This window comes from Aspergillus thermomutatus, assembly GCF_002237265.1.
Source record: "Aspergillus thermomutatus strain HMR AF 39 chromosome Unknown NODE_41, whole genome shotgun sequence".
In the NCBI taxonomy this organism is placed as follows: domain Eukaryota; kingdom Fungi; phylum Ascomycota; class Eurotiomycetes; order Eurotiales; family Aspergillaceae; genus Aspergillus; species Aspergillus thermomutatus.
The window spans coordinates 30,541-51,213 of NW_020798090.1; the positions used below are offsets into that span (position 1 = coordinate 30,541).

At 52.6% G+C, this 20,673-nt stretch overlaps 7 protein-coding genes across 7 annotated transcripts; 3 read left to right on the forward strand and 4 right to left on the reverse strand.

Annotated features, from left to right (window-relative positions):
• Positions 1-82: 82 nt before the first annotated feature.
• vtc4 (putative vacuolar transporter chaperone (Vtc4)) lies at positions 83-2,766 on the reverse strand (the record flags this gene model as incomplete). The annotated part of the gene is made up of 5 exons (XM_026757748.1): positions 83-489; positions 552-1,872; positions 1,927-2,172; positions 2,235-2,697; positions 2,762-2,766. 5 exons carry the CDS (start codon positions 2,764-2,766, stop codon positions 83-85), a joined length of 2,442 nt encoding a protein of 813 aa, XP_026616448.1.
• A 1,073-nt stretch (positions 2,767-3,839) lies between these two features.
• CDV56_104502 (MCM DNA helicase complex subunit MCM4) lies at positions 3,840-7,140 on the reverse strand (the record flags this gene model as incomplete). The annotated part of the gene is made up of 5 exons (XM_026758121.1): positions 3,840-4,427; positions 4,493-5,685; positions 5,746-5,817; positions 5,871-6,743; positions 6,795-7,140. 5 exons carry the CDS (start codon positions 7,138-7,140, stop codon positions 3,840-3,842), a joined length of 3,072 nt encoding a protein of 1,023 aa, XP_026616449.1.
• A 1,273-nt stretch (positions 7,141-8,413) lies between these two features.
• CDV56_104895 (putative DUF221 domain protein) lies at positions 8,414-12,150 on the forward strand (the record flags this gene model as incomplete). The annotated part of the gene is made up of 3 exons (XM_026758514.1): positions 8,414-8,580; positions 8,640-11,092; positions 11,147-12,150. The coding sequence occupies 3 exons, from the start codon at positions 8,414-8,416 to the stop codon at positions 12,148-12,150; spliced, it is 3,624 nt and encodes a 1,207-aa protein (XP_026616450.1).
• A 489-nt stretch (positions 12,151-12,639) lies between these two features.
• Positions 12,640-13,887, reverse strand: rmt2 (protein-arginine N5-methyltransferase; the record flags this gene model as incomplete). The annotated part of the gene is made up of 1 exon (XM_026758842.1): positions 12,640-13,887. The coding sequence occupies one exon, from the start codon at positions 13,885-13,887 to the stop codon at positions 12,640-12,642; it is 1,248 nt and encodes a 415-aa protein (XP_026616451.1).
• A 650-nt stretch (positions 13,888-14,537) lies between these two features.
• PHB2 (prohibitin subunit PHB2) lies at positions 14,538-15,851 on the reverse strand (the record flags this gene model as incomplete). The annotated part of the gene is made up of 4 exons (XM_026759001.1): positions 14,538-14,861; positions 14,936-15,291; positions 15,361-15,429; positions 15,494-15,851. 4 exons carry the CDS (start codon positions 15,849-15,851, stop codon positions 14,538-14,540), a joined length of 1,107 nt encoding a protein of 368 aa, XP_026616452.1.
• A 209-nt stretch (positions 15,852-16,060) lies between these two features.
• CDV56_105495 (putative polyadenylation factor subunit CstF64) lies at positions 16,061-17,015 on the forward strand (the record flags this gene model as incomplete). The annotated part of the gene is made up of 2 exons (XM_026759114.1): positions 16,061-16,112; positions 16,177-17,015. 2 exons carry the CDS (start codon positions 16,061-16,063, stop codon positions 17,013-17,015), a joined length of 891 nt encoding a protein of 296 aa, XP_026616453.1.
• Positions 17,016-18,158: 1,143 nt separating this feature from the next.
• CDV56_105663 (aromatic amino acid ammonia-lyase) lies at positions 18,159-20,464 on the forward strand (the record flags this gene model as incomplete). The annotated part of the gene is made up of 3 exons (XM_026759282.1): positions 18,159-18,295; positions 18,358-18,464; positions 18,522-20,464. The coding sequence occupies 3 exons, from the start codon at positions 18,159-18,161 to the stop codon at positions 20,462-20,464; spliced, it is 2,187 nt and encodes a 728-aa protein (XP_026616454.1).
• Positions 20,465-20,673: the final 209 nt, after the last annotated feature.

Genomic DNA, 20,673 nt, shown 5'->3' on the forward strand with positions numbered 1-20,673 from the left:
TAGAACAAACAAAAAAAATGAACAGTCACCCGTTCACGCAGCTCAAGCATAACGATCGTACACTCGGACCGAAGAAATCAGGCTAGAGTTCTCCGCCGGCCGACCCCCGACCATGACCATAGCCCCTGCCTCCGTCCCGAAAGGCAAACCCCGCCTGTCGCGCCCTCAGACCAAAGTTCACCAGCATAATAGCCACAAGACCAAGCCCGACGACCGTGGGGCCCCATTTCTCGTAGTAGACTCGTTTGACGTCGCGGCGCTTGCGGATCTTGTCGACACGCCAGATGTACAGCACGAGACTGTAGAGGAGGGCCGTGGCGGCGAGGATGGTAAACGCCCACGAGGAGGCGAAGGTGATGTAGTCGTTGCCGAAGTTGAGCAGAGTTGCAGCGATGGTGCCGAGGAGGATGGAGAATTCCAGCCAGGAGAGGAAGGTTCGCTCGGCGGCGAAGAAGACCTTGGGTTCGACGCGGACGGGAACGTGGATGCCTGTGTGTGTGTGAGCGTGAGACTCGGCATTCTGATGGAAACGGTTCAAGGAGGAGACTTACGTTTACCCTTTGGAGCGGCGAAGCGCTTGATTGTCCGTTGGTTGCCCATGACGGCGATGCCGTTCTGTTCCGGTGCGGGCAGACTGGTGGGCCGCGGCCCAGGTGCAAGGGCCTTGAGCCCCTTGAGCAGTGCGTTGCCAAAACGATGAGAGTAGAACCTGGCCAGCTGCTGGTAGTAGTAGCGGCCTCCGACCCTTCGCGCTTCTTCTAGTTCGTCAGAGTCGACAGACTCCTGGTCCGAATCATATAATGGATAATCCTCGTCGCCGGGCAGCGGCTGAGCGGCGATGCGCTCCTCGATATCCAGAGCATTCCCGTCTGTCTCTTCGAACAGGGCACTCTGGTCGGCCTCGGTCACCGAGGGCTGGGCATCGCGTGCGGCAGCCCGGGCACCGGCCTGCGCCTCCTCCGACTCGTCCTCGTCCGATTCGTCGTCTTCCGGCGTTTCGGTGGCGGAAAGAGACGTGCTGGCCAGCGGCCGTGTGATACCGAATCGACGCGTCGCGGGCTTCCTGATGTCCACGTCCATCTGTGGCATCCAGAAGGGAAGAAGGTTGATGCGGTCTGGGAACAACGTGGCCGTTCCGTGAATGAACTTGCTGAATTTCGGGACCGCCTCGACCAGGTGACTGGCGGTCAATTCTCGAATCCACTTGGGCGGCTCCTGACCAGCTTGCGTTTGCAGCTTGACTTCCAGCACCGCATAAGGGAATCGCTCAACGTCCTCGGGCGGTAATTGCGAGAAAGGCCAGTCTACACCTATGTCCATTCGGCGCCAGTTGTTGCCTGATCGCTGCCGGCCGTCCAGGTTATCCTCTCGTGTCATGGTCAGCTCTGTATCCAGAGAGATTCGTACTCGAGCATCGCCCGGAAGTTGAAAGGCTGTGCGATGGTAGAAAGTCCGCGTAACCGGTTCCAGCCGACGTGCGATGACCCGGTACTGGATTTCGCGCGCCAACTGTTCCAAGTCGGCGATTTCCTGTTCGCTCTTCTTTCCTTCTTTGCGCATCTTCTCGAAAATGCTCTCGACTGTCATGCGACCGGAGAGATAGGCGTTGACATGCTTTTCCTTGAGGGAGAAACGCGCCTTGACCGACTTCTCACCGGTCCAGTCCTCACGATGAGTCTTTCGCTCGACGAAGATCTGATCGCTTTCCATACCGCCATACCAACGAAGCCGAATAGCCTCTGCTCCTTCAGTCTTTTTCAAACGACCCTGGTATAGCTCCCATGTGCTGGTGTTGTCAAAGTAGATGGATGAGATGGCGGCATCCTTCTCTTCAAACTCCTTGTTGGGATTGAAGACAAGGACGGGAAGGTGCTGTCAGAGTCAGCTTGGAGTGCGGATACACATAAAGATAAAAGCCATGCATACCTTGAGAATGATCAGCTTCAATTCGGTGATGTTGTCAGGATGAACCCAGTATTTGGTGGTCTGGCGGACAAAATTCTGCTGCGTGCCCCCAGCCGCGGAGTCTCCCTTGACGGGGTTACCCTTGGTGCGGACCAGATCGTAGAGCTTTGAAAGCTTCACCACGAACGCATCGTAGTTGTCCTTGAAGAAGGGCTTGGCTTTGAGTCGGGCCGCAAAGACAGGCTTGAGATGCCAGCCCGTTTGTTTCTAACACAACCATTAGCCTCCTAGAAAATTGCACCAGAAAGTCGAAAAACTGCAGGACGCACATCATGCTTCTTGATAATCTTCTGGAACCCTGTATAATTCAACTGCGTGAACTTGGCCAGATCATGCACATCCGCAATGATGTCACTCAGCACCTGCTCCAGCAGCAGGAAATCCTCATCCGAGGGCGGCGGCCGCGATGACCGCACGCTCTGCCTCCTCGCATCATTCGCACTATCCAGACGCGAGACAACATCATTCACATCCTGCTCGCTGGCCTGGATGCGCCGCACAATCTCCTCGCTCTTGAGCTTCTGGAAGTTAAAGACCTTGTCCAGCTCGCTCTCCAGCAGCGACACGAAGCTCTTCTCGTGGTCTTCCGTCCATGGCTTGCGATCGGGTTTGGGGTTTTCGGGAGTCGGTTCGCTGACGTAGCCGGTCTTGAGGGCTTTCTTCAGGTCTTCGTAGGCGATGTAGTACCAGTAGTACTCTTTGTTCATGGACGATCGGAGATGTGTTCCGAACCTTGACGAGGGCGGAGACGGTCAGTGATAGCCCGAGAGCATGGATCGAGGAGTCAGTGACTTACTTCATGATGAGCGAGTAGCACGATTGGCGCTACTGAGCTAGATCGAAACAATGAGGTTGAATTGAGAGGATCCGAAGTAGCGTCGCGATAGTGGTGTGATGGACGGTTCAGACAGAGCGGGAGATGGAGGGCATTTCCTGGACATAGAAAACGGCGAGGCAGGAAGAGGGACGAGAAGAAATTGACAGTCGCTTGATCGAGATTGATCGATGGACTATGGTCTATGATACCCAACTGCTAAACGATAGCGGTTAAATTGAGAACTGGGGCGGTGGTAGTTTGACATCCAGACCCAGCTGCTCCGAGAGACCTAACCAGTAGCCATCACAAGCTCTCGTCCAGCGGATTCCAGCCCACCCAGAGACTTCTCACAGCGTCATATGCCAAGCCTGCTTCCATTTGTGGTGTATTGTAATTACAGAACTCTGGTGTTTATTACCTAGAGTAACATGATCAACTGCCAGCTTAAGATGATTAGATGATTATTGCCTGCACTGGGATTGGGATCTCCCATTCTCGTATTCTTATCAGATTCTCTTCAAAAAACCTCGGAATTGAATACGCTTATTCGCTTGGTAAGTAGACTGACACACTGACACCAGTGTCGCACACTAGTATGGCTTGATTTATGGGCCAGGGAAGTCTGTCAGTCTGGCCTCTCACTTTCTTCTGTTGCGACATGTGCGCCGCTAGTGCTGCACCACGATGGATGACCCTATACTGCTTAGGGACTAGTGTTATTACCGCGCGTATGGCCAATACGTCTTACTCTCATCCACCAGGACTACCTAGCCCACATCAACCATCATATCATTCTATCTTACCTACAGGAGAGCAATCACTACTCCTTCTACTCCGTATAGGGTACTGATTGCGTCAATTAGGTCCAAAATGGAATGATCAGTATTCATGTGCGAAGTAACCCATGTTATGCCACAGTAACAGCCCAAACACCCAACCCCGTCCATCGCCAGATCCCCCGAGAACATGCAGTCAAATCAAGTAGATACCAGGAGAAATTATTTGTAGAAGACCATTCCATCATGTCTCATCATCCGACCAGTCTTGGTGGGCTGGCCTACAAAAGAGCGCCCCCGATGCGCCGGATACTCCTGCGCGCACCCTCGCCGACAACACTCACGACGCCCTCCGTCTCCAGCGCTCGAACCGCATCCGCAAACTGGCCTCCATCCACCTCAGTGCTGCTATTCTCGCTCAAGACCTTGAACACCTCGGCCCAGCGAGCCGCACCGCCGCTGCTGCACAGATCGTCCACTACAGACAGCAAGGCGCGCTTGAGTGCTTCCCGGTTGCGTCTCTCGCTGGCACTAGTACCCTCGGTCAACAGGCTCATGTCAATCAGGCCGGTCCGAGAATCAGTGGCCGCCTGCTTGATGGCGGAGCGGATCAGGCGCACAGCTTCCTCCACATCATCCGCCGTGACCTCGGGCGACAGCCGCATACGGGCATGCGCTTCCGACAGTCGGATCATGGACTCCAGTTGGCGAGTCGTAGCGGTGATACGGCGGTCAGAAGACCGGATGTCGTCTCCAAGCTTCCGCATGTTGACATAGGCGTCCGACAAGGCCTTACCGGCGGCGGGAGTGAGCACAGGATGGACTTTGGTCTTGGCGTAGGTGATGTAGGCTGTAAGGAATTCGATCGGCTGCGTTTGTGAATGGTCAGTCAAATGGCTCGAGGGCCCATCGGGTGGCCGGGAAATGCACTTACCAAGATCTCTTCCTCGGCAGCATTGTCAGGCCTGTCTTCCAGGTACATGTTGACAAGATGCTTAGCGAGCCGACGATCTTCCTGCTCGTCCACTCGGTCCAGCACCAGGTATACCAAGTCGAATCGGGACAGCAGGGTAGGCGGAAGGTCAATATTCTGGGGAACGGGCAAGTTGGGATTGTACCTGCTACCGATCGGATTGGCGGAAGCCAGGATGCTGGTTCTAGCGTTCAAAGTCGTGATAATGCCTGCCTTGGCGATAGAAACCGTCTGTTGTTCCATGACTTCGTGCAGGACAGACCGAGTGGATTCATTCATCTTGTCGAACTCATCGATGCAACAGATACCGCCGTCTGAAAGAACCAAGGCACCCGACTCGAGGACCATCTGGCGGGTTTCAGGATCGCGGGTAACGTACGCGGTAAGACCGACGGCCGAAGAGCCCTTGCCGCTGGTGTACACACCTCGAGGGGCAATCTTGTGGACGTAACGAAGAAGTTGGGACTTGGATGTGGATGGGTCACCACAGAGAAGAACGTTAATATCACCACGGTATCGTGGGTTACCACCCTTCTGGAAGGTCTTGTTGGTGCCTCCGAACAACTGGAGCAGGATTCCCTTCTTCACGTCGTCCATCTCATAGATGCTGGGGGCCAAGGACCGAGCCAGAAGCTCATACAGATCAGGTCTGGTGGAGGTTCGCTTGATCTTTTCTTCCTCCTCCGCAGTGAGCTTGCGTGTCTGTTCTGCATCCCCAGCAGCCTGTTCCGAGAGCTCCTGCTCGATGGTCGAGACGTCGATACCCAACTTCTTGCGATCGATCTTCTGAACATGAAGAACATCCACGTACGTCTTAAACAGAGACTTCTGTGTACGCTGGCGAGGATTGACGCGCACAGGGTTGCACCGGAAAATACCAGTCACTTCGACCCGATCACCAGCCTTGCAGACATCGACCAGCTCATCATAAACGCAAAGCGAAACCGAGTGAGGAGTCTGACCGTCAGGGATGCTGTCAGGTGTTTCCTGCAACTTGATGACCTGCTTGTCGGCAAACACACAGCGGTTATGGATGAGTTGCATCGAGTTTCGTTCCTTACACACCGGACGTGGGCACTCGGTGGGTTCTGCAATCTTTCCACGATCAATGTCGACCTGAACACCATGGTTGCAGATTTGACAACGGAAGAAAGCTGGAAAGATGAATCAGTTATGAGAATCTGATCTACAAGGATATCAAGGAGCTATCGCACCTTCTTTCATATCGGGAATGATGGGTGTTGTTCGAATGACCAAGCCCTTGATGCTTACCAGTTTATCCATATCTGAAGGAAAATTAGACAAAGAATCTAAGCCAAAAAGAGACTGTAAACCATACCTGCAGGATCGAGGTCTCTCATGTTCACAGTCGAATCGAGACCAAAAGGCAGAACTTTGAATGCCTTGGTTTCCACTTCACCGACAAGATCGGGGATCTCGTTCTGTGGCATTCGACCGGTCTCACTCAGAGCGTCAGAGCTGGGAACAGCAGGACCAGAGCTCAAGCCTCTGTTATGATTCTGGTTTCGTTGATTCCGGGCCCGTAGGCGCTCCATCTCCTTGATCGCAAGCTCCACCATCACATCCTTCACTGTCTGATCCATCAATGGAATGATTTCTTGGGGATAAGCATGCAACTGATGCCATAGCTTGAGTGTTGATGGATACGCCTTGAGGTTCTTCGCATCCAAGTTCAAGCTGGTCACTCCAAGTTGCCGCATGGTGTTTAACATGCTGATGTATTCCCGTTCCTCCGCGGAATCACCCATTATGCGAGTCTCATCCTCAGTTGCGCCCTCTGCCCACAGACGGTATTTTGTTTGGAAGTTGTAGAGAAAGTTCTTGAATGCAGACATGGAATCCTGGATGGAGATGTTGGTACCCCAAATCACACGGGTTGAGCTACCGCCCAACGCCTCGGCCTCAGAGGTGTCTGGGTGGATATTCGAGAAGGTTGCATCGGAGCGTGGATCGCCATCGGCCGCAGGCATACCATTAGCATCAACGAAAAGTCTGCGGCGGCGGTTCGGGCTTGAAAGGAAACCACCAGAGTGAAGGTCACTGCGGCGGGACACGGCACGGTTGCCATCGACGGCGGGTCTGGACGAGACAAATAATCCACTGCTACTGCTGGGAATGTCGGAACGCCGTGACTGCCGATTCTGAGCTCGAGTTGGACTGGAGCTTGACATGTACCGGATGGGGGAGGAGTCTGCGGAGCAGTCAGTACGTGGAGATCGTTGCCAAAAGGTGTCAATTTTACCTCTCATGGTAGGAGCATTTCCTCTAGGTGTCCTCTCTCCTTCATCCACAGTGGAAGATGCCCTCATTGGTGAACTGGGCTCGTCCATTCGAACATCTGGTGTTTCGGCACTGCTGTCTGCTTTTGAAGGGGAGGATTGGAAGAACATAGGCGATGACGAGGGAACTGCCGCTTCACCTCTCAATCGCCTTGAAGCACGAGGAGTCGACTGTGACTGTTCATCTGCCGCTCTTGGGGTCGGACTGCTGGTCTGAAGCTGACGAGAACGGGTTGATCGCGCAGGAGAAGCGGTTGCCGTGTCCCTGGCCGGACGGCCCCTACGACGGGAAGAAGCTGGAGAAGACATATTGTGTCGGCCCTGATATTAGGGATTTCCTCTGTCGCAGTTGAATGTTCAAACGACCGACGATATAGGGAGAATAAAAGTGTTGGTGGGGTGAGGTGGTGGTTTTGTATTGATGGGAGGGTCAATTGCTGTTGCAGATTCTCTATCAAGGGAATTTCTTTTCATGGACGGATTATCCGTCTGACGCGTTGCTACGCGACCACGCGTAAAGAGGTTTCCTGATCAGGACAACGCGAATGTCGAGCCACATCACGTGGTTTGGCCCCTGAGCGGCTTGGGCATTGTGGCTGTGCTCGGCATCGGTCACTGACCCGTGGGAACGACGTCACTCCACACAATAAGGGCAGCCAATCAAATGTTATCGCGAGAAAGGGGGACAATGAATCCCTGCCTTACTTGGAAGCTGCAGAGACCGATCAAGTTAGGAAGGAAAACAACTTGATGGAAGTGCAACAAAGGAAGGAACAATCGATCGGAGAGTGAGACCCTCAAGAATGCCTCAGGTATCTACTCTCAATGGTAAGATGAACAACACTTTGTAAGAGATCTGGAGATCTCTAGCAAAAAAGATACGAGTATCTAAGCAGGATTCAATTGTCAGGGCACCTCCTAACCAATCCTTCAGAAACATCTTGTAGAGTACGAAACAGTAGTGGAACACTGGTCAACAGACGTTCAGGAAGCGCCGCCTCGATCTTCGCTTGGGTTTTAGCAGGCGCTTGATGTCATTTAGTCCAATGAACTAAGTTACCTAGTGATCGACCATCCCCAGCGCAGTTCCACAAATGATCGCATTCTCAGCCCTCTAGTCTAGCGGTAATTTGGAGGGTGAAATCGGTCGAATCAGGCAGCTCTTGGTGCCACTGTTGTCATTGTTTTATCTGTGCCCTTGACGCATAGCAAACTATCGACACCTTGTTTGATGCATGTTCACTCGTTGTTGCCTCCCTGTAGGTTCTCTATTCTTTATATAAGGATCCGATCTCTTTATCTGCAGAATGTTTCACATCTGCCCCGTCTGCTGTTGAATGATCATTGACAACGAGTTTGTACAGCAATTATGGACTCTTTTTTCTTGCATCCATGAGCGGTGCATTATTCTCTTTCTGGTGTTTATACTCCGATCTTATGACTTACTTGCGCTCTTCTCGCGAATGCCTCCTCAACCTCGATTGATTTTATCCTGACGACATCCTCGTGAACACTGCATATCATTCTTGCTGAGCGTCGCCGAGAAATCGACTCCAGTGCATGAACGCCATTCCTCGCAGAGATGGCGAACGATCTTGGGCAGGCCCTAGAGCATGCGGGTGGAAACGGTCAAAGGAGCGAAGGCATCTCGATTCAGACCTTTTTGGCTTCGCTAGCAACTGCAGTGATTGTTTTTGCTGTTGAATTCTTGCTGTTCTTGCTTCTCAAAGGGAAACTTACTCGCATCTAGTGAGTATCCATGACAACCTCTGTATCAGTACTACCACTAACAATGGACTTCCCCATAGTCAACCCAGAACATACTTGGTCCCGGACAGAGAGCGCACTAAACCGTCCCCGCCGGGTTTGTTTAGCTGGGTTGGCCCTATCTTTCGCACCTCTAGTTCCGAATTCATCCAGAAATGTGGCCTGGATGCCTACTTCTTTCTGCGATACCTGCGAATGCTCCTCAAAATCTTCATTCCGATGGGTTGTGTTGTGTTGCCCATCCTATTGCCTCTGAACAAAGTGGATGGAAAAGACCAAAACTTCAAGAATGCAACTGGGACAGGTGACAGATGGCAGGTCACTGGCCTTGACCAATTGGCCTGGGGTAATGTATCCCCAGAGCACGTCCAGCGCTACTGGGCGCATCTGATTATGGCCGTCATCATCGTTGTCTATGTGTGCGCGGTATTTTTCGATGAGCTGAAAGGTTATATTCGCCTTCGGCAGGCCTACCTGACTTCTCCACAGCATCGACTTCGGGCCTCTGCGACAACGGTGCTGGTAACAGCCATCCCGGACAGCTGGCTATCTGTCGAGGCTTTGGAGTCACTGTATGATGTTTTCCCCGGTGGCATCCGAAACATATGGATCAATCGCAATTTTGACGATCTGAACGAGAAAGTGAAACAACGTGATGCGCTAGCGTTGAAGCTAGAGGCTGCAGAGACGGACTTGATCATCAAATGCAAGAAAGCTCAAATGAAGCAGGCAAAGACCGCAGCGAAGAAGACTGGATTGAGTGCCAAGGAGGTAGAGGGGCAGCAGAAGAAGGCCACTGATGAGAATGCGTCGCAACTAGCTGCAGGCGCCGGTATCAGCTCTGGTGATCCGCACCAAGCTCATACATTGAACCAAATTTTGCATCGTGATGTCCATGGAAAGCACCGTGCCGAATCTGGAGAGCATAAAAGACGCAAGCCCTTCGACCCAGCGGTGGAAGCGGTAGGAATAGTCGGTCAAGGTGTGGGCAAGTTGGGTAGATCCGTTCTTGGAACTCTAAAAAGGGTGGAGGGCGACATCGATAACACTCTGACTCGGTCAGGGGGCTATGTATCAGAAGCTGGGGCCACCGCACCTTTCCAAGATAATGCACCCGAAGCCGAACCCAACAGCGCAGAGCTGCCCGGTCCTTGGCGACCAAGCAACGATGGCATCACCCCATCAATTGATAATGGAAATGCCGCGTACATAAATGAGAATGGCGCACCATCCGACGCTCCTCGCAGCAGGTCGAGCTCCAAGCCAAAACGGCCCTTCTGGAAAAGTCGAGTGTCTAGCAATTATTCGAAAACGAGCAACAAGACAGAACCGGATGAATTTCCACTGACGGCCCCAGAAGATCCGGTCGAAGGAGAAGCTCCAGACGAAGAAAGATCACACAATGATGAAAAGCAAAAAGACAAGGAGCACAAACGTCGGAGAGAAGGTGACGAAGTCGAAGGTGAGGAATATCCGGTGGCATACAATGAAGACTTTGACAAGGAAGACTATGGGGAGCCGCTATGGAAAAAGTACATCCGGGAAAAGGATCGTGACACCATGAGGTTGCCCATCTTTGGTCTCAGTTGGATGCCTTCCCTCTGGCTCATTGGCAAAAAGGTTGACACCATAGACCATTGCCGGAAGGAAGTCGCTCGCTTGAATCTAGAGATTGAAATTGACCAGCAACACCCCGAGAAATTCCCCCTCATGAACTCAGCGTTTATACAGTTCAACCACCAGGTGGCTGCTCATATGGCTTGCCAGGCTGTCAGTCATCACCTGCCAAAACAAATGGCCCCTCGCATCGTGGAGATCTCGCCAGACGATGTGATTTGGGACAATATGTCAATCAAATGGTGGGAGCGCTATCTGAGGACATTCGGGATTCTCACAGTCGTCTGCGCCATGGTGGTTGGCTGGGCGTTCCCCGTCGCGTTTACCGGTTTGCTGTCTCAATTGTCTTACCTGGAAAATGCCTTCACATGGTTGTCTTGGCTCTCCAAGCTGCCGGACTGGCTCATCTCTGCCATCCAGGGTATCTTGCCCCCACTTTTCTTAGCCATCTTGATGGCGCTCCTGCCCCTGATTCTTCGATTCCTCAGTCGAACTCAGGGGTTACACACAGGCATGGCCATCGAACTTACCGTTCAGAACTACTACTTTGCTTTCCTATTCGTCCAGTTGTTCCTGGTCGTTGCCATCTCGTCCAGTTTCTCGACGATCATCGATAATGTCACAAACGTCACCAGCTGGCCAGAATTACTGGCCCAAAATATCCCCTCCTCGAGCAACTATTTCTTCTCGTATATGATTCTACAGGCGCTGTCAGTGAGTGCGGGAGCTTTAGTGCAGATCTTTGGCCTGATAAGCTGGTTTATTCTGGCACCCTTACTGGATAACACGGCAAGAAAGAAATGGGGACGCACGACAAACTTGAATCAGATGCAATGGGGAACATTCTTTCCGGTCTATACTACTCTAGCATCAATTGGTATGTCTTACCCCACAGGAACTACATTTGATGTAGCTAATGCTCGAAATGCAGGTTTGATCTATTGTGTGATTTCCCCCTTGATCTTGGTCTTCAATGTCATCACCTTTGGTCTGTTCTGGTTCGTGTACAGATATAACACGCTGTACGTCACCAAATTCCGCTTTGATACTGGCGGACTTATATTCCCTCGCGCTATCAATCAGCTCTTCACGGGCATATACGTCATGGAACTCAGCTTGATCGGGCTGTTCTTCTTGGTCCGTGATGTGGACGGCAACGTTGCGTGTGAAGGGCAAGCAATTTGCATGATTGTGGTTCTGATTCTCACAATCGGATACCAGATTCTTCTGAACGAAGCTTTTGGCCCCCTAATCCGTTACTTGCCGATTACCCTGGAGGATGATGCTGTTCGTCGTGATGAGGAGTTCAGCCGCGCTCAGCGTGCAAGACTTGGCTTTCCTGAGGAAGATCAGGCAGGCACACTCGAGCACCAGCTGGCAGAGCGGGAACATCAAGAGCACGAAGCAGATAGGAGGGCCCACGAGATTGAGCTGAAGAACATCGAAGCGGCTTCTGGGCGGCGCGCATCGGCTCAGCCGGGCAGTCTCCAGACCAGCCGCCATCATTCGTGGGCAGATCGGTCTTCAAAAACACGTTCTAAATATTTTGGGACTCATTCGAGCGGTTCAGTGCCGACCTTGCAGCGGGTCCGTGAGAAGATCGCGCATGACGCCGAAGCCCAAGGCCCTCCTACCGGTAACGTCGGGCACGCATTGTTTGCCGGTATCCATGATGAATTGGAGGATCTTACACCAGATGAGCGTGATCAACTGACTCAGCGAGCGTTTCAACATGACGCTCTACGGGCAAAACGTCCCGTGATATGGATTCCGCGAGATGACCTTGGGGTAAGCGATGATGAGGTGTACAGAACTCAGCGGTTCAGCAAGCACATCTGGATCAGTAACGAGTACCAGGCACTCGACGGCAAGTGCCGCACCATCTTCAGCCGCAGTCCACCAGATTTCTCAGAGGTTGATCTCATTCAGTTATAGATACCTCTTGCTTCTCCTATTTCCTGTCCTCAAGCGAGTTTACATCGGAGTCTTCTATGGGCGGCGATCCTCCTTCAACCCGTCCCTTTCTTTTGCTTTTACGAATGTCCTCTTCCCTTTTGAATTAGCGATGCGCATTCATCACCACAGAATTTCTACTTGTATGCTAAGATGCCATGCCCGGACTTGGTCAATCACATGTAACTAGATGATGTTAGAGTGTACATAGTCGCTACGAGATCATTCCTTCTGTTGCCGAGACCACTTGCCTCATTATAGTCTACTCCTATGTAATATATAAGCGGGCGACGACTGTGGCGCCAACACGTAGCTCGCAATATAAAACAAGCGATCTCGTCTGAGGTGCCCGGGCATATGAAAGCCCGTATGTAGTCTTGTTGCTAAGGAAGAAAACCAGCGCAGTAGAAGACATTGAAATATCCAACTAATCTGTCATATCCGTCTATCATTTATCCAAGGGTATATCACTTAATCCATAAACTTACACAAGGGCAGGCGGTAATTGTCAACGACCCAGTACGGTCTGCGGACACCAGTCCATTCTCCCTCGAGCTTGGGCACCTTGATCTCTTCCCACTCTACATCAAACCCGGCTTCAAAGAGATCCATCTCTACCACTTTCTGATAGACATCATAGCTAATTTGCCGATCGGCCCCCATGCCATTGAAGAACCCCCATTTGCCCTCCTGCTCCAGCAATCCAATAACCTGCTCGCTGAAGAACTCCCGGAAGTCAGCATACGACTCGGCAAAGGTGTCGTAGTAGATCGCATCAAAGGTCTCGCCCTGCGCCACCAGCACAGGCAGGATATCCTGCCATCGACCCTCGTGGATCACAACGCCGGGCTTCTCGTGCCAGCCTTTCCGCTTCATCTCCGCCACGACGTCCGGGTGTGCTTCGACGATGTGGTGCGCCGCGGGTGACTGTTCCTGGATGAAGCCGTCGACGATGCCCATGCCGTGGCCGATGTTCATGACGCGCAGTCCCGTAGTGGGGAGCAGCTTCTTGGCGGATTTGGACATGATCTCCGTCTCCCAGGCCATCATGACGCCGTTCTGGTCCTGGTCGAGGAGTCGGTCGTTTGTGAAGGTGAGGTTCGAATCGAGGTAGCGGGAGCTCGTGACGTCCGGTCCTCCGATGCTTGGCTCGGCCGTGGCCGTCTCGACTAACTCGGGAGCCTGATCCTCTTCCGTAGCCGGTGCGTTGGCGGCCCCCTCGTCTTGTCCCGTTTCTTCCTCGTCTTCCTCGTCAGAGAGCTGCTCGTACCCATCCAACCGGTTGAGAAGCAGCTCCGCCCGCACACCCGCGTCCACAATCATCTCATACAGCTCGGTCAACCCCAGCCGCCGCGCGATACACCCCGGCGTCTCATAGTTCAGGTCCAGATCATTCCAGATCGCGCCCTCCTGCAGCAGGAACTTGACCGTCTCCGCGCCGGACTGCACGATACTCTTCTGCTCCGTGCCGGCGCTGTTCGTCTGTCCATTGACGCCATTTGTCTCTGTCTGTGCCTCGTCGGGCTCGCACGCTGCAATCGCCGCGTGGAGAGGCGAGAATCCTGTCTCGGGGTCTTTCACGTTGGCCGGGTTGCCGTCTTTGTCGTTGGAGCGGATGAGGCGGCGGAGCTTGGGGATGTCGTGTTGCGAGGCGGCGAGGAGGATCTCTTGGACCACGAGATCGACATTGACGTCGAGGTCTGTGAGGGGGTCGGCCATGTCTGTATTGTGGGAGTTAATAGGTTGCTCGATTCAGTGCTTTGCCTTCGCTTGTCTGATTGTAGATGCGGTATGGTTGCGGTGGGTGGTGTATGGAAATTGACGAGGTTGGTGAAGAATTGGTCTGAACTCGGAAAGATCCTGGATCAAGAATACGCACTTATATGTTTTCTGGGGGATACAGCAGGCTGAACCCTGAACAATTGCTAATTTCCTCTTCTTGTTGGAAAAGAGAGATGTGCAGACCGATATTGAAAAAAATGAGTCCCGCCCGCCGCTTTTATCGCATCCCCGCACTGCTTATCCACTCCTTGATAGAAGACCGGGCACGGCGTCATCGAACGGCACAAGAGATGTTTGACTGTAGAGGAACTCGATTTCGAGCTAATGCTATCAGTGCTTGGTGCTAGAACTATCGAATTATACGTCTCCGTCAAGGCCTGATAGGTTCTACGAAGGAATTCTAGTTTAGCTCAAGGCAATCATAGAAGACGCAACAGTTGTAGAGAAGAGAAACAATTCGCCAGGTTGTACTGAAACCCTGAAGATCAACTATTTATACAGATAACATGTTCCACATCCTAGATCGCGCCCGAAGCGATTGTAATAGCGCCAGTAATTCTGATCCGAGAGCCCCCAAGCATTTGCATTTACTTCGATTCGTCCGAGCCTGCGTTGACATTGAGACCCAGACCCTGGGTGTCAAGATACAGCTTGTTCTTTCCGCCGTTCTCTTGCAGGATCTGAGCAATCTGTCTCGCGTTTTCGATCTTACGGAGCTCGATGTAGCTCTTGCTCTTCTTGATTGCGTCACCGATAAGCTCAGCAGAGCGGGCCTCACCCTGGGCACGGACAATGAAGGCTTGCTTCTCCTGACGAGCCTTGTCGACGAGGAAGGCAGCGCGTTGGGCCTCCTGCTGAGCCACTTGCTTGGCTTCGACGGCGGCGGTGAATTCAGGGGAGAAGGTCAGATGCTAGAAAGTCGAATGAAACAGGTTAGTTAGATAAGCACGAATTGGGAAACACAAGAGTCAAAAAGGTTTCGTACAGTAAGAGACACATCGTCTAGAGCAATGTTAAAGCGGGCGGCACGGCGAGCAAGGTTGTCCCGAACGAGTCGAGCGACGTTCTCACGCTGTGTAATCAGCTGGCTCGCGTTGAATTGCGCAACCACGCTCTTGAGAACCTCATTAACGATGGACGGAAGGACACGCTCATCAAAGTCTGTGCCGAGGGTACGGTAGATCTGAGGAAGGGCATCTACTCGAGGCCTTGATAGAACACGGCAGGTGATGTTCACCATCTGCAAGTCCTTGGTACCCGTGAGGGAAGCGATGTTCCGCGGCTTCGCGCGCACGTCGTAGATGACCGGTGTTTCAACCCATGGGATTCGGAAATGTGTTCCTAGAGTAGGAGAAAGTGTTTGTGAGATGATTTTGCCGTATGAATAGCCTCAAATTATGATGTCGGTACCTTCGTTGTAGATTTCTTTCTTGACTCCGCCTATTCTCGAGTACTTGATGGCACGGTGACCACCATCAACTGTTGGCCGAATGCCAAGTCAGCACTTCTGTATTTTGCATTATCCATGAGAAGACATCCTCACCGTTGAAGAGCGAGTTCGACAAAGCCCATCCACCAAGACCGAGCACGATGAGAGCTCCAGATAATCCGAAGCCGCCGCGACCTCCTCCTCCAGGAAATCCACCTCCAAAACCAAACCCTCCTTTACCTGCACGGTTCTGCAGGATTACCTGGAGCCGCTCCCACTGTTCCTTAGGATTCCGGGCCATGATTGTGGTTGAGAAGATGTGAAGCTGACGTCGGAGAAGTGAGGTGTGGATGAGCCTGGGCACTTGAGGTTCGATCAAAAGTTCGGCCACCGCCTGGCCAGACAGCTCAAACAAGACAAGCGTTTGGTCCCTCTCGCGGCTTTTCTTCATTGTTGCAATACTTCCATTCATCAACTCCACATCTTGATCTTTGTGCTGTTGAATTGCTGATGTTCTTGATAATTTTGCGCCATATTTGTATTTAATTTACCTTGCCCTCTACTGTTGCTCGCCCAGCCCTCCAAATCCTAGCATTATCTTTGGAAACTCACGTCACGCGCTCAGCTCCAGAGCTTGTCTTCAGAGAATAGAGCTCGTTCGGAATCGATAAACACAACAAGATGGCTCCAGAGAGGACCGGGAAGAGTGTTTTTCTGGGAAACATTCCCTATAGTATGTGCGCTTCCGTTCGCCCGCATTGCACTCCTGTCCAGTCTCGCTAACGAGTCGATCTCAGACCTTACGGAGGAACAGGTCAAAGACATTCTCAGCTCCGCCGGCACAGTCACCAAATTCCGTCTTATGATGAACCCGGAGACAGGGAAGCCAAAAGGCTACGGCTTCGCAGACTTCGCCGATGCAGACGCCGCCGCCTCCGCGGTCCGAAACTTGAACGACTATGAGATCATGGGCAGGAAGATCCGCGTGGACTGGCCTCACAACAACGAGAAGGATTCGGTGCCTCCTGACTACTCTCAGACATCTCAGATGCCCAGTCAGGATGGTCAACCCGGTCAGCAGCCATCCGCGCCTCTCCCTCCTCTGCCCCCCGGTGTCGAGGTGCCGCCTCACTTGGATTGTCCAAACGCTATCTCTCAGACACTTTCCTCCTTACCCCCGAACCAGCTCCTCGACGTTCTTTCACAGATGAAGTCTTTGGTAATGACTGATCCGGCACGCGCGACGGAACTCCTGCGACAGGCCCCGCAGCTGGCGTATGCCATTTTCCAGGCACTGTTGCTCATGAATCTTGTCGACTACAGCACTTTGGGAGCAGTGGTGGAGCAAGCGACGCAACCGACCGCTGCGGCCGCTCCTTCGGCTCCCCCTGTGGCACAGGCTTTTCAGCCCTTCTCAGCCGTACCTGGCCAGATCTCCACGCCACCAATGGTCAATACACCTTTTGCCCCTCAGCCTGCAACGCAAGCGGCACCCCAGCAACAAGTTCCATCGCAAGAAGACCTTCTACAGCAAGTCCTCAGTATGCCACAGTCAGCTATTGATGCTTTGCCACCCATGGAGCGGAGTCAAATCATGCTTTTGCGACAGCAGTTGATGCAAGGAGCCATGAGGTAGTGCCGTCCACGGGTGTACTTTCTTATTGCGAATAATTTTGGTCATTTATTGCCATTTTCCTTTACTTTTTTTCTTGTCAACTGGGAAAGGGACGGCGCACATGGTTCATTTATGGTTTACTGTGATTCACTTGCATATCTTCAGAGCGAATGTATACCTAGCAGAGGTTACTTGTAGCAGATACCAATCTCATGAGCTGAAATGTTGTCTGTGTTCCTGATGTCACTGTAGGAATCAGCGTCACGCGTATCTTGGATGTAATGGATGCTGCCTAGACTCGCTGGCCAACAAGGCAACTTATCCAGAAACAAAATCAGATGACGATGAGAGTGCTGTCCGTAACAGACTGCTGTATTCTCACGGACCCAAGGCTAGGAACGATATCACACTTCGAGCTTCAATCATATCGTTCCGATTCGCCAGGCGCTTATGGCCCTAAATTTAAGATCAAATAGTGTATGCAACCTCAACCACCGGCAACATTCAATCCAACTTCTCTCCACCACAATCCCTGTCAGAATCTCTCTCAGATCTTGCTTTCGTCGCGCCTATCTATCTCACTTGATCCCATGATCCGATCGATGCACGCTGCATGGCCGTAGCAGATTCCTTCGAGCCAGTAACGACGCAACATGCGAGCTTACAGGGGGCTGCTTCCCTCCACTGCACGAACCAAGGTTGGTCACCACGAACTCTCGAGCCTTGGATGATCCCAGGACCCTCGTTGATCATCGATAGATCAAAAGCCACCTTGACTCTAAATCAATAACCCTCCAGCGCTCGACCAACCTTGTTGTGCGACCTTCCCTAGCATCCACAGCTGAAGAACGCGGGATGGCGCAGAAGAAAAAGCAAACACACCCAAGTTACCAACCACCTTCGCCCTAAACGGCCTCGCAGCGGCAATGGTACTTTTTCAAGTCGATCATCTGCGCCATTATTCAATATGGGGCGATCTCGTTGCTTTTCTGGGGATGTGGACAGCTGAGACATCGACGCTTCAGGTTGCGGGTGTGGGAGAGGTTCCCGAGTCACATCGAGTGATAAATAGGAGACTTGGTTTGCTTTTCGAAATCATTGCAAGGTGCAGATTGAGATTTCGACTGCAAATACCGATGCATCATTGAGCCTGAAGAATCGAAAATGAAGACTCCTTATTTCAATGCCCATCTTGAGACGGCCTGTCAGACCTGGCAAAGGCTACAGCAGCTGCTGGAACGTCAGGATGTCGAGGTGAACGGCACAAGCCTTGATATAGCGGCCGTGGTAGCGGTGGCACAGTACGTACAGTCTGTCACATTTCTAGTTGCTGCAACCCGAGACTGACAATCTGATGCCGCAGCCATGGGTGCATATCTAGGATGACCATGGACCCTATTGTCCGAGACAGCATCGAAGCAAGTGTTCGAGTTTTGATGGATCATCTGGACAAGGGTTACTGCGTATATGGTATTATACCTTTTTGACTAGCATTGACCGGTTCAGGATGTTAATGGAAATCCATAGGTGTCAATACAGGGTTTGGTGGAAGCGCAGACTCTCGAACTGACCGAGTCGTTGCACTGCAGTCTGGACTGCTCCAACTTCTTCAGGCGGGCGTTCTAGTTAGATCAGATAAAGGCTTAGAGTTTCAGCAGCGGTCGCTTGAATCGCACGCTATGCCTGCCTCGTGGGTGAGAGGTACAATGCTGGTTCGATGCAATTCAAACGCTCGGGGCCATTCTGCCGTTTCATTGCCTGTTATCGAGTCATTGCTGCGGCTGATCGAGCATCGCATCACGCCTGTCGTACCGCTGAGAGGCTCCATTTCAGCTTCAGGTGACCTGATGCCGCTTTCATACATCGCGGGAACCATCGAAGGTAGCCCGGATGTATATGTGCAAGTTCAGGATTCAGATAATACCCGTATCATGAACTCGCGCGACGCTTTGCTGTCCACGGGCCTCGAGGTACAGACACTGGGACCAAAGGAGGGCCTCGGCCTCGTCAATGGTACTTCGGCCTCTGCTGCACTGGCCAGTCTGGCGATGTATGAAGCGCATCAACTCGCTGTCCTAGTCCAGGCAATATCGGCTGTGACCGTGGAAGCCCTCATGGGTAACGCAGAAAGCTTCCACCCGTTCATCTCCGCCATCCGTCCGCACGACGGGCAAATTGAATGCGCGAGAAACGTAATGTCCTTTCTGCAGGGTTCGCAGCTCGCACAGAACCTGGAGCGGAACCTGAAAGACCGCAACCGTCCAGGTCTGATACAGGACCGCTACGCAGTTCGCACCGTGCCACAGTGGATTGGCCCGCAGCTTGAAGATCTCCTCCTCGCCCACCGGCAAGTCACCGTCGAGCTCAATTCATCCTGTGACAATCCCCTAGTGGACGCGCAATCCGACGATATCTTCTACGGCGGCAACTTCCAGGCCGTCTCCATCACCTCCGCCATGGAAAAGACCCGAACCTGTCTCCAGATGTTCGGCCGGCTCCTCTTCGCCCAGGCCACAGAGCTCATCGACCCAAGCCTCAACAACGGACTGCCCACCAACCTCGTCGCCGATGACCCCAGCCTCTCCTTCACCATGAAAGGAGTCGACATCAGCATGGCCTCCTACATGGCGGAGCTAGCCTACCTCGCCAACCCAGTCAGCTCCCACGTCCAAACCGCCGAGATGCACAACCAGGCCGTCAACTCCATGGCCTTCGTGTCGAGCCGATACACAATGCAAGCGGTGGAAATCGTCTCGCTCATGTGCGCCTGCAGCCTCTACATCGGCTGCCAGGCACTAGACCTTCGCGTCCTCCATCTCACCTTCCTGCAGCGCTCAAAGCCACAGCTCCACACGCTCACCTCCCACCTGTTCTCCGAACACCTCCCCGAACCAGACCTTGCAACCCTCAACGAAGCCCTGTCAACACATATCCAGAAATCCTGGCCGGCCACAACCCGCCTCAACGTCAATAACCGCGTCGAAACAGTCGTCACAAACGCCCTTCCCATCCTGTTTCAAACATTTGCTTCCTGCAACGGTCCAAGCAGAGGTGCAAGTACAAGCCAAGCCCCGACCTTCTCCGACCTGCAGACCTGGAAGTCCCGCGCCATCGCCCTCCTCAACGAGATCTACCAGGACACCGCGGACGCGTTCTTCAGCTACCAGCACACGGAAGAAATGCTCGGATCGGGCTCGAAGATCCTGTATCAGACGGTCCGGCGACAGCTTGGCGTGCCGTTCCACCAGGGGTTCGTCGAGCACCCGACTGCGCAGAGTGATACGCTTGATGGTCGTTCCAAGAAGACAGTTGGGTCTTGGATATCGATCATCTACGAGGCGATTCGGGATGGTCGGCTGCTGGATCCTCTGATGGCTTCGCTTCAGGCGTGTGTCTCGGGTGACTCTGAGGCAGTGGATAACTTGAAAGATGGTTCTAGTACCAAGTGCTCTTCGAGCGGCTTGGATTAGTTTTTGGTCCTTTTAATACATAGATAGGACGCACTAGGACATTGCAGTACTGGAGATGAGGCGTTGAATCTAGGTCTTTTTAGTTGTTACTAGGAGCCCTGTATCTAGCAGTGTCTTTCCGAAGTCTGCAGTACAATAATCGATTCTCTATCAAGTAAATCACTCATTGAGTAGAGAAAACAGTGCAGACAATGCCGGGGGCAGAGAGT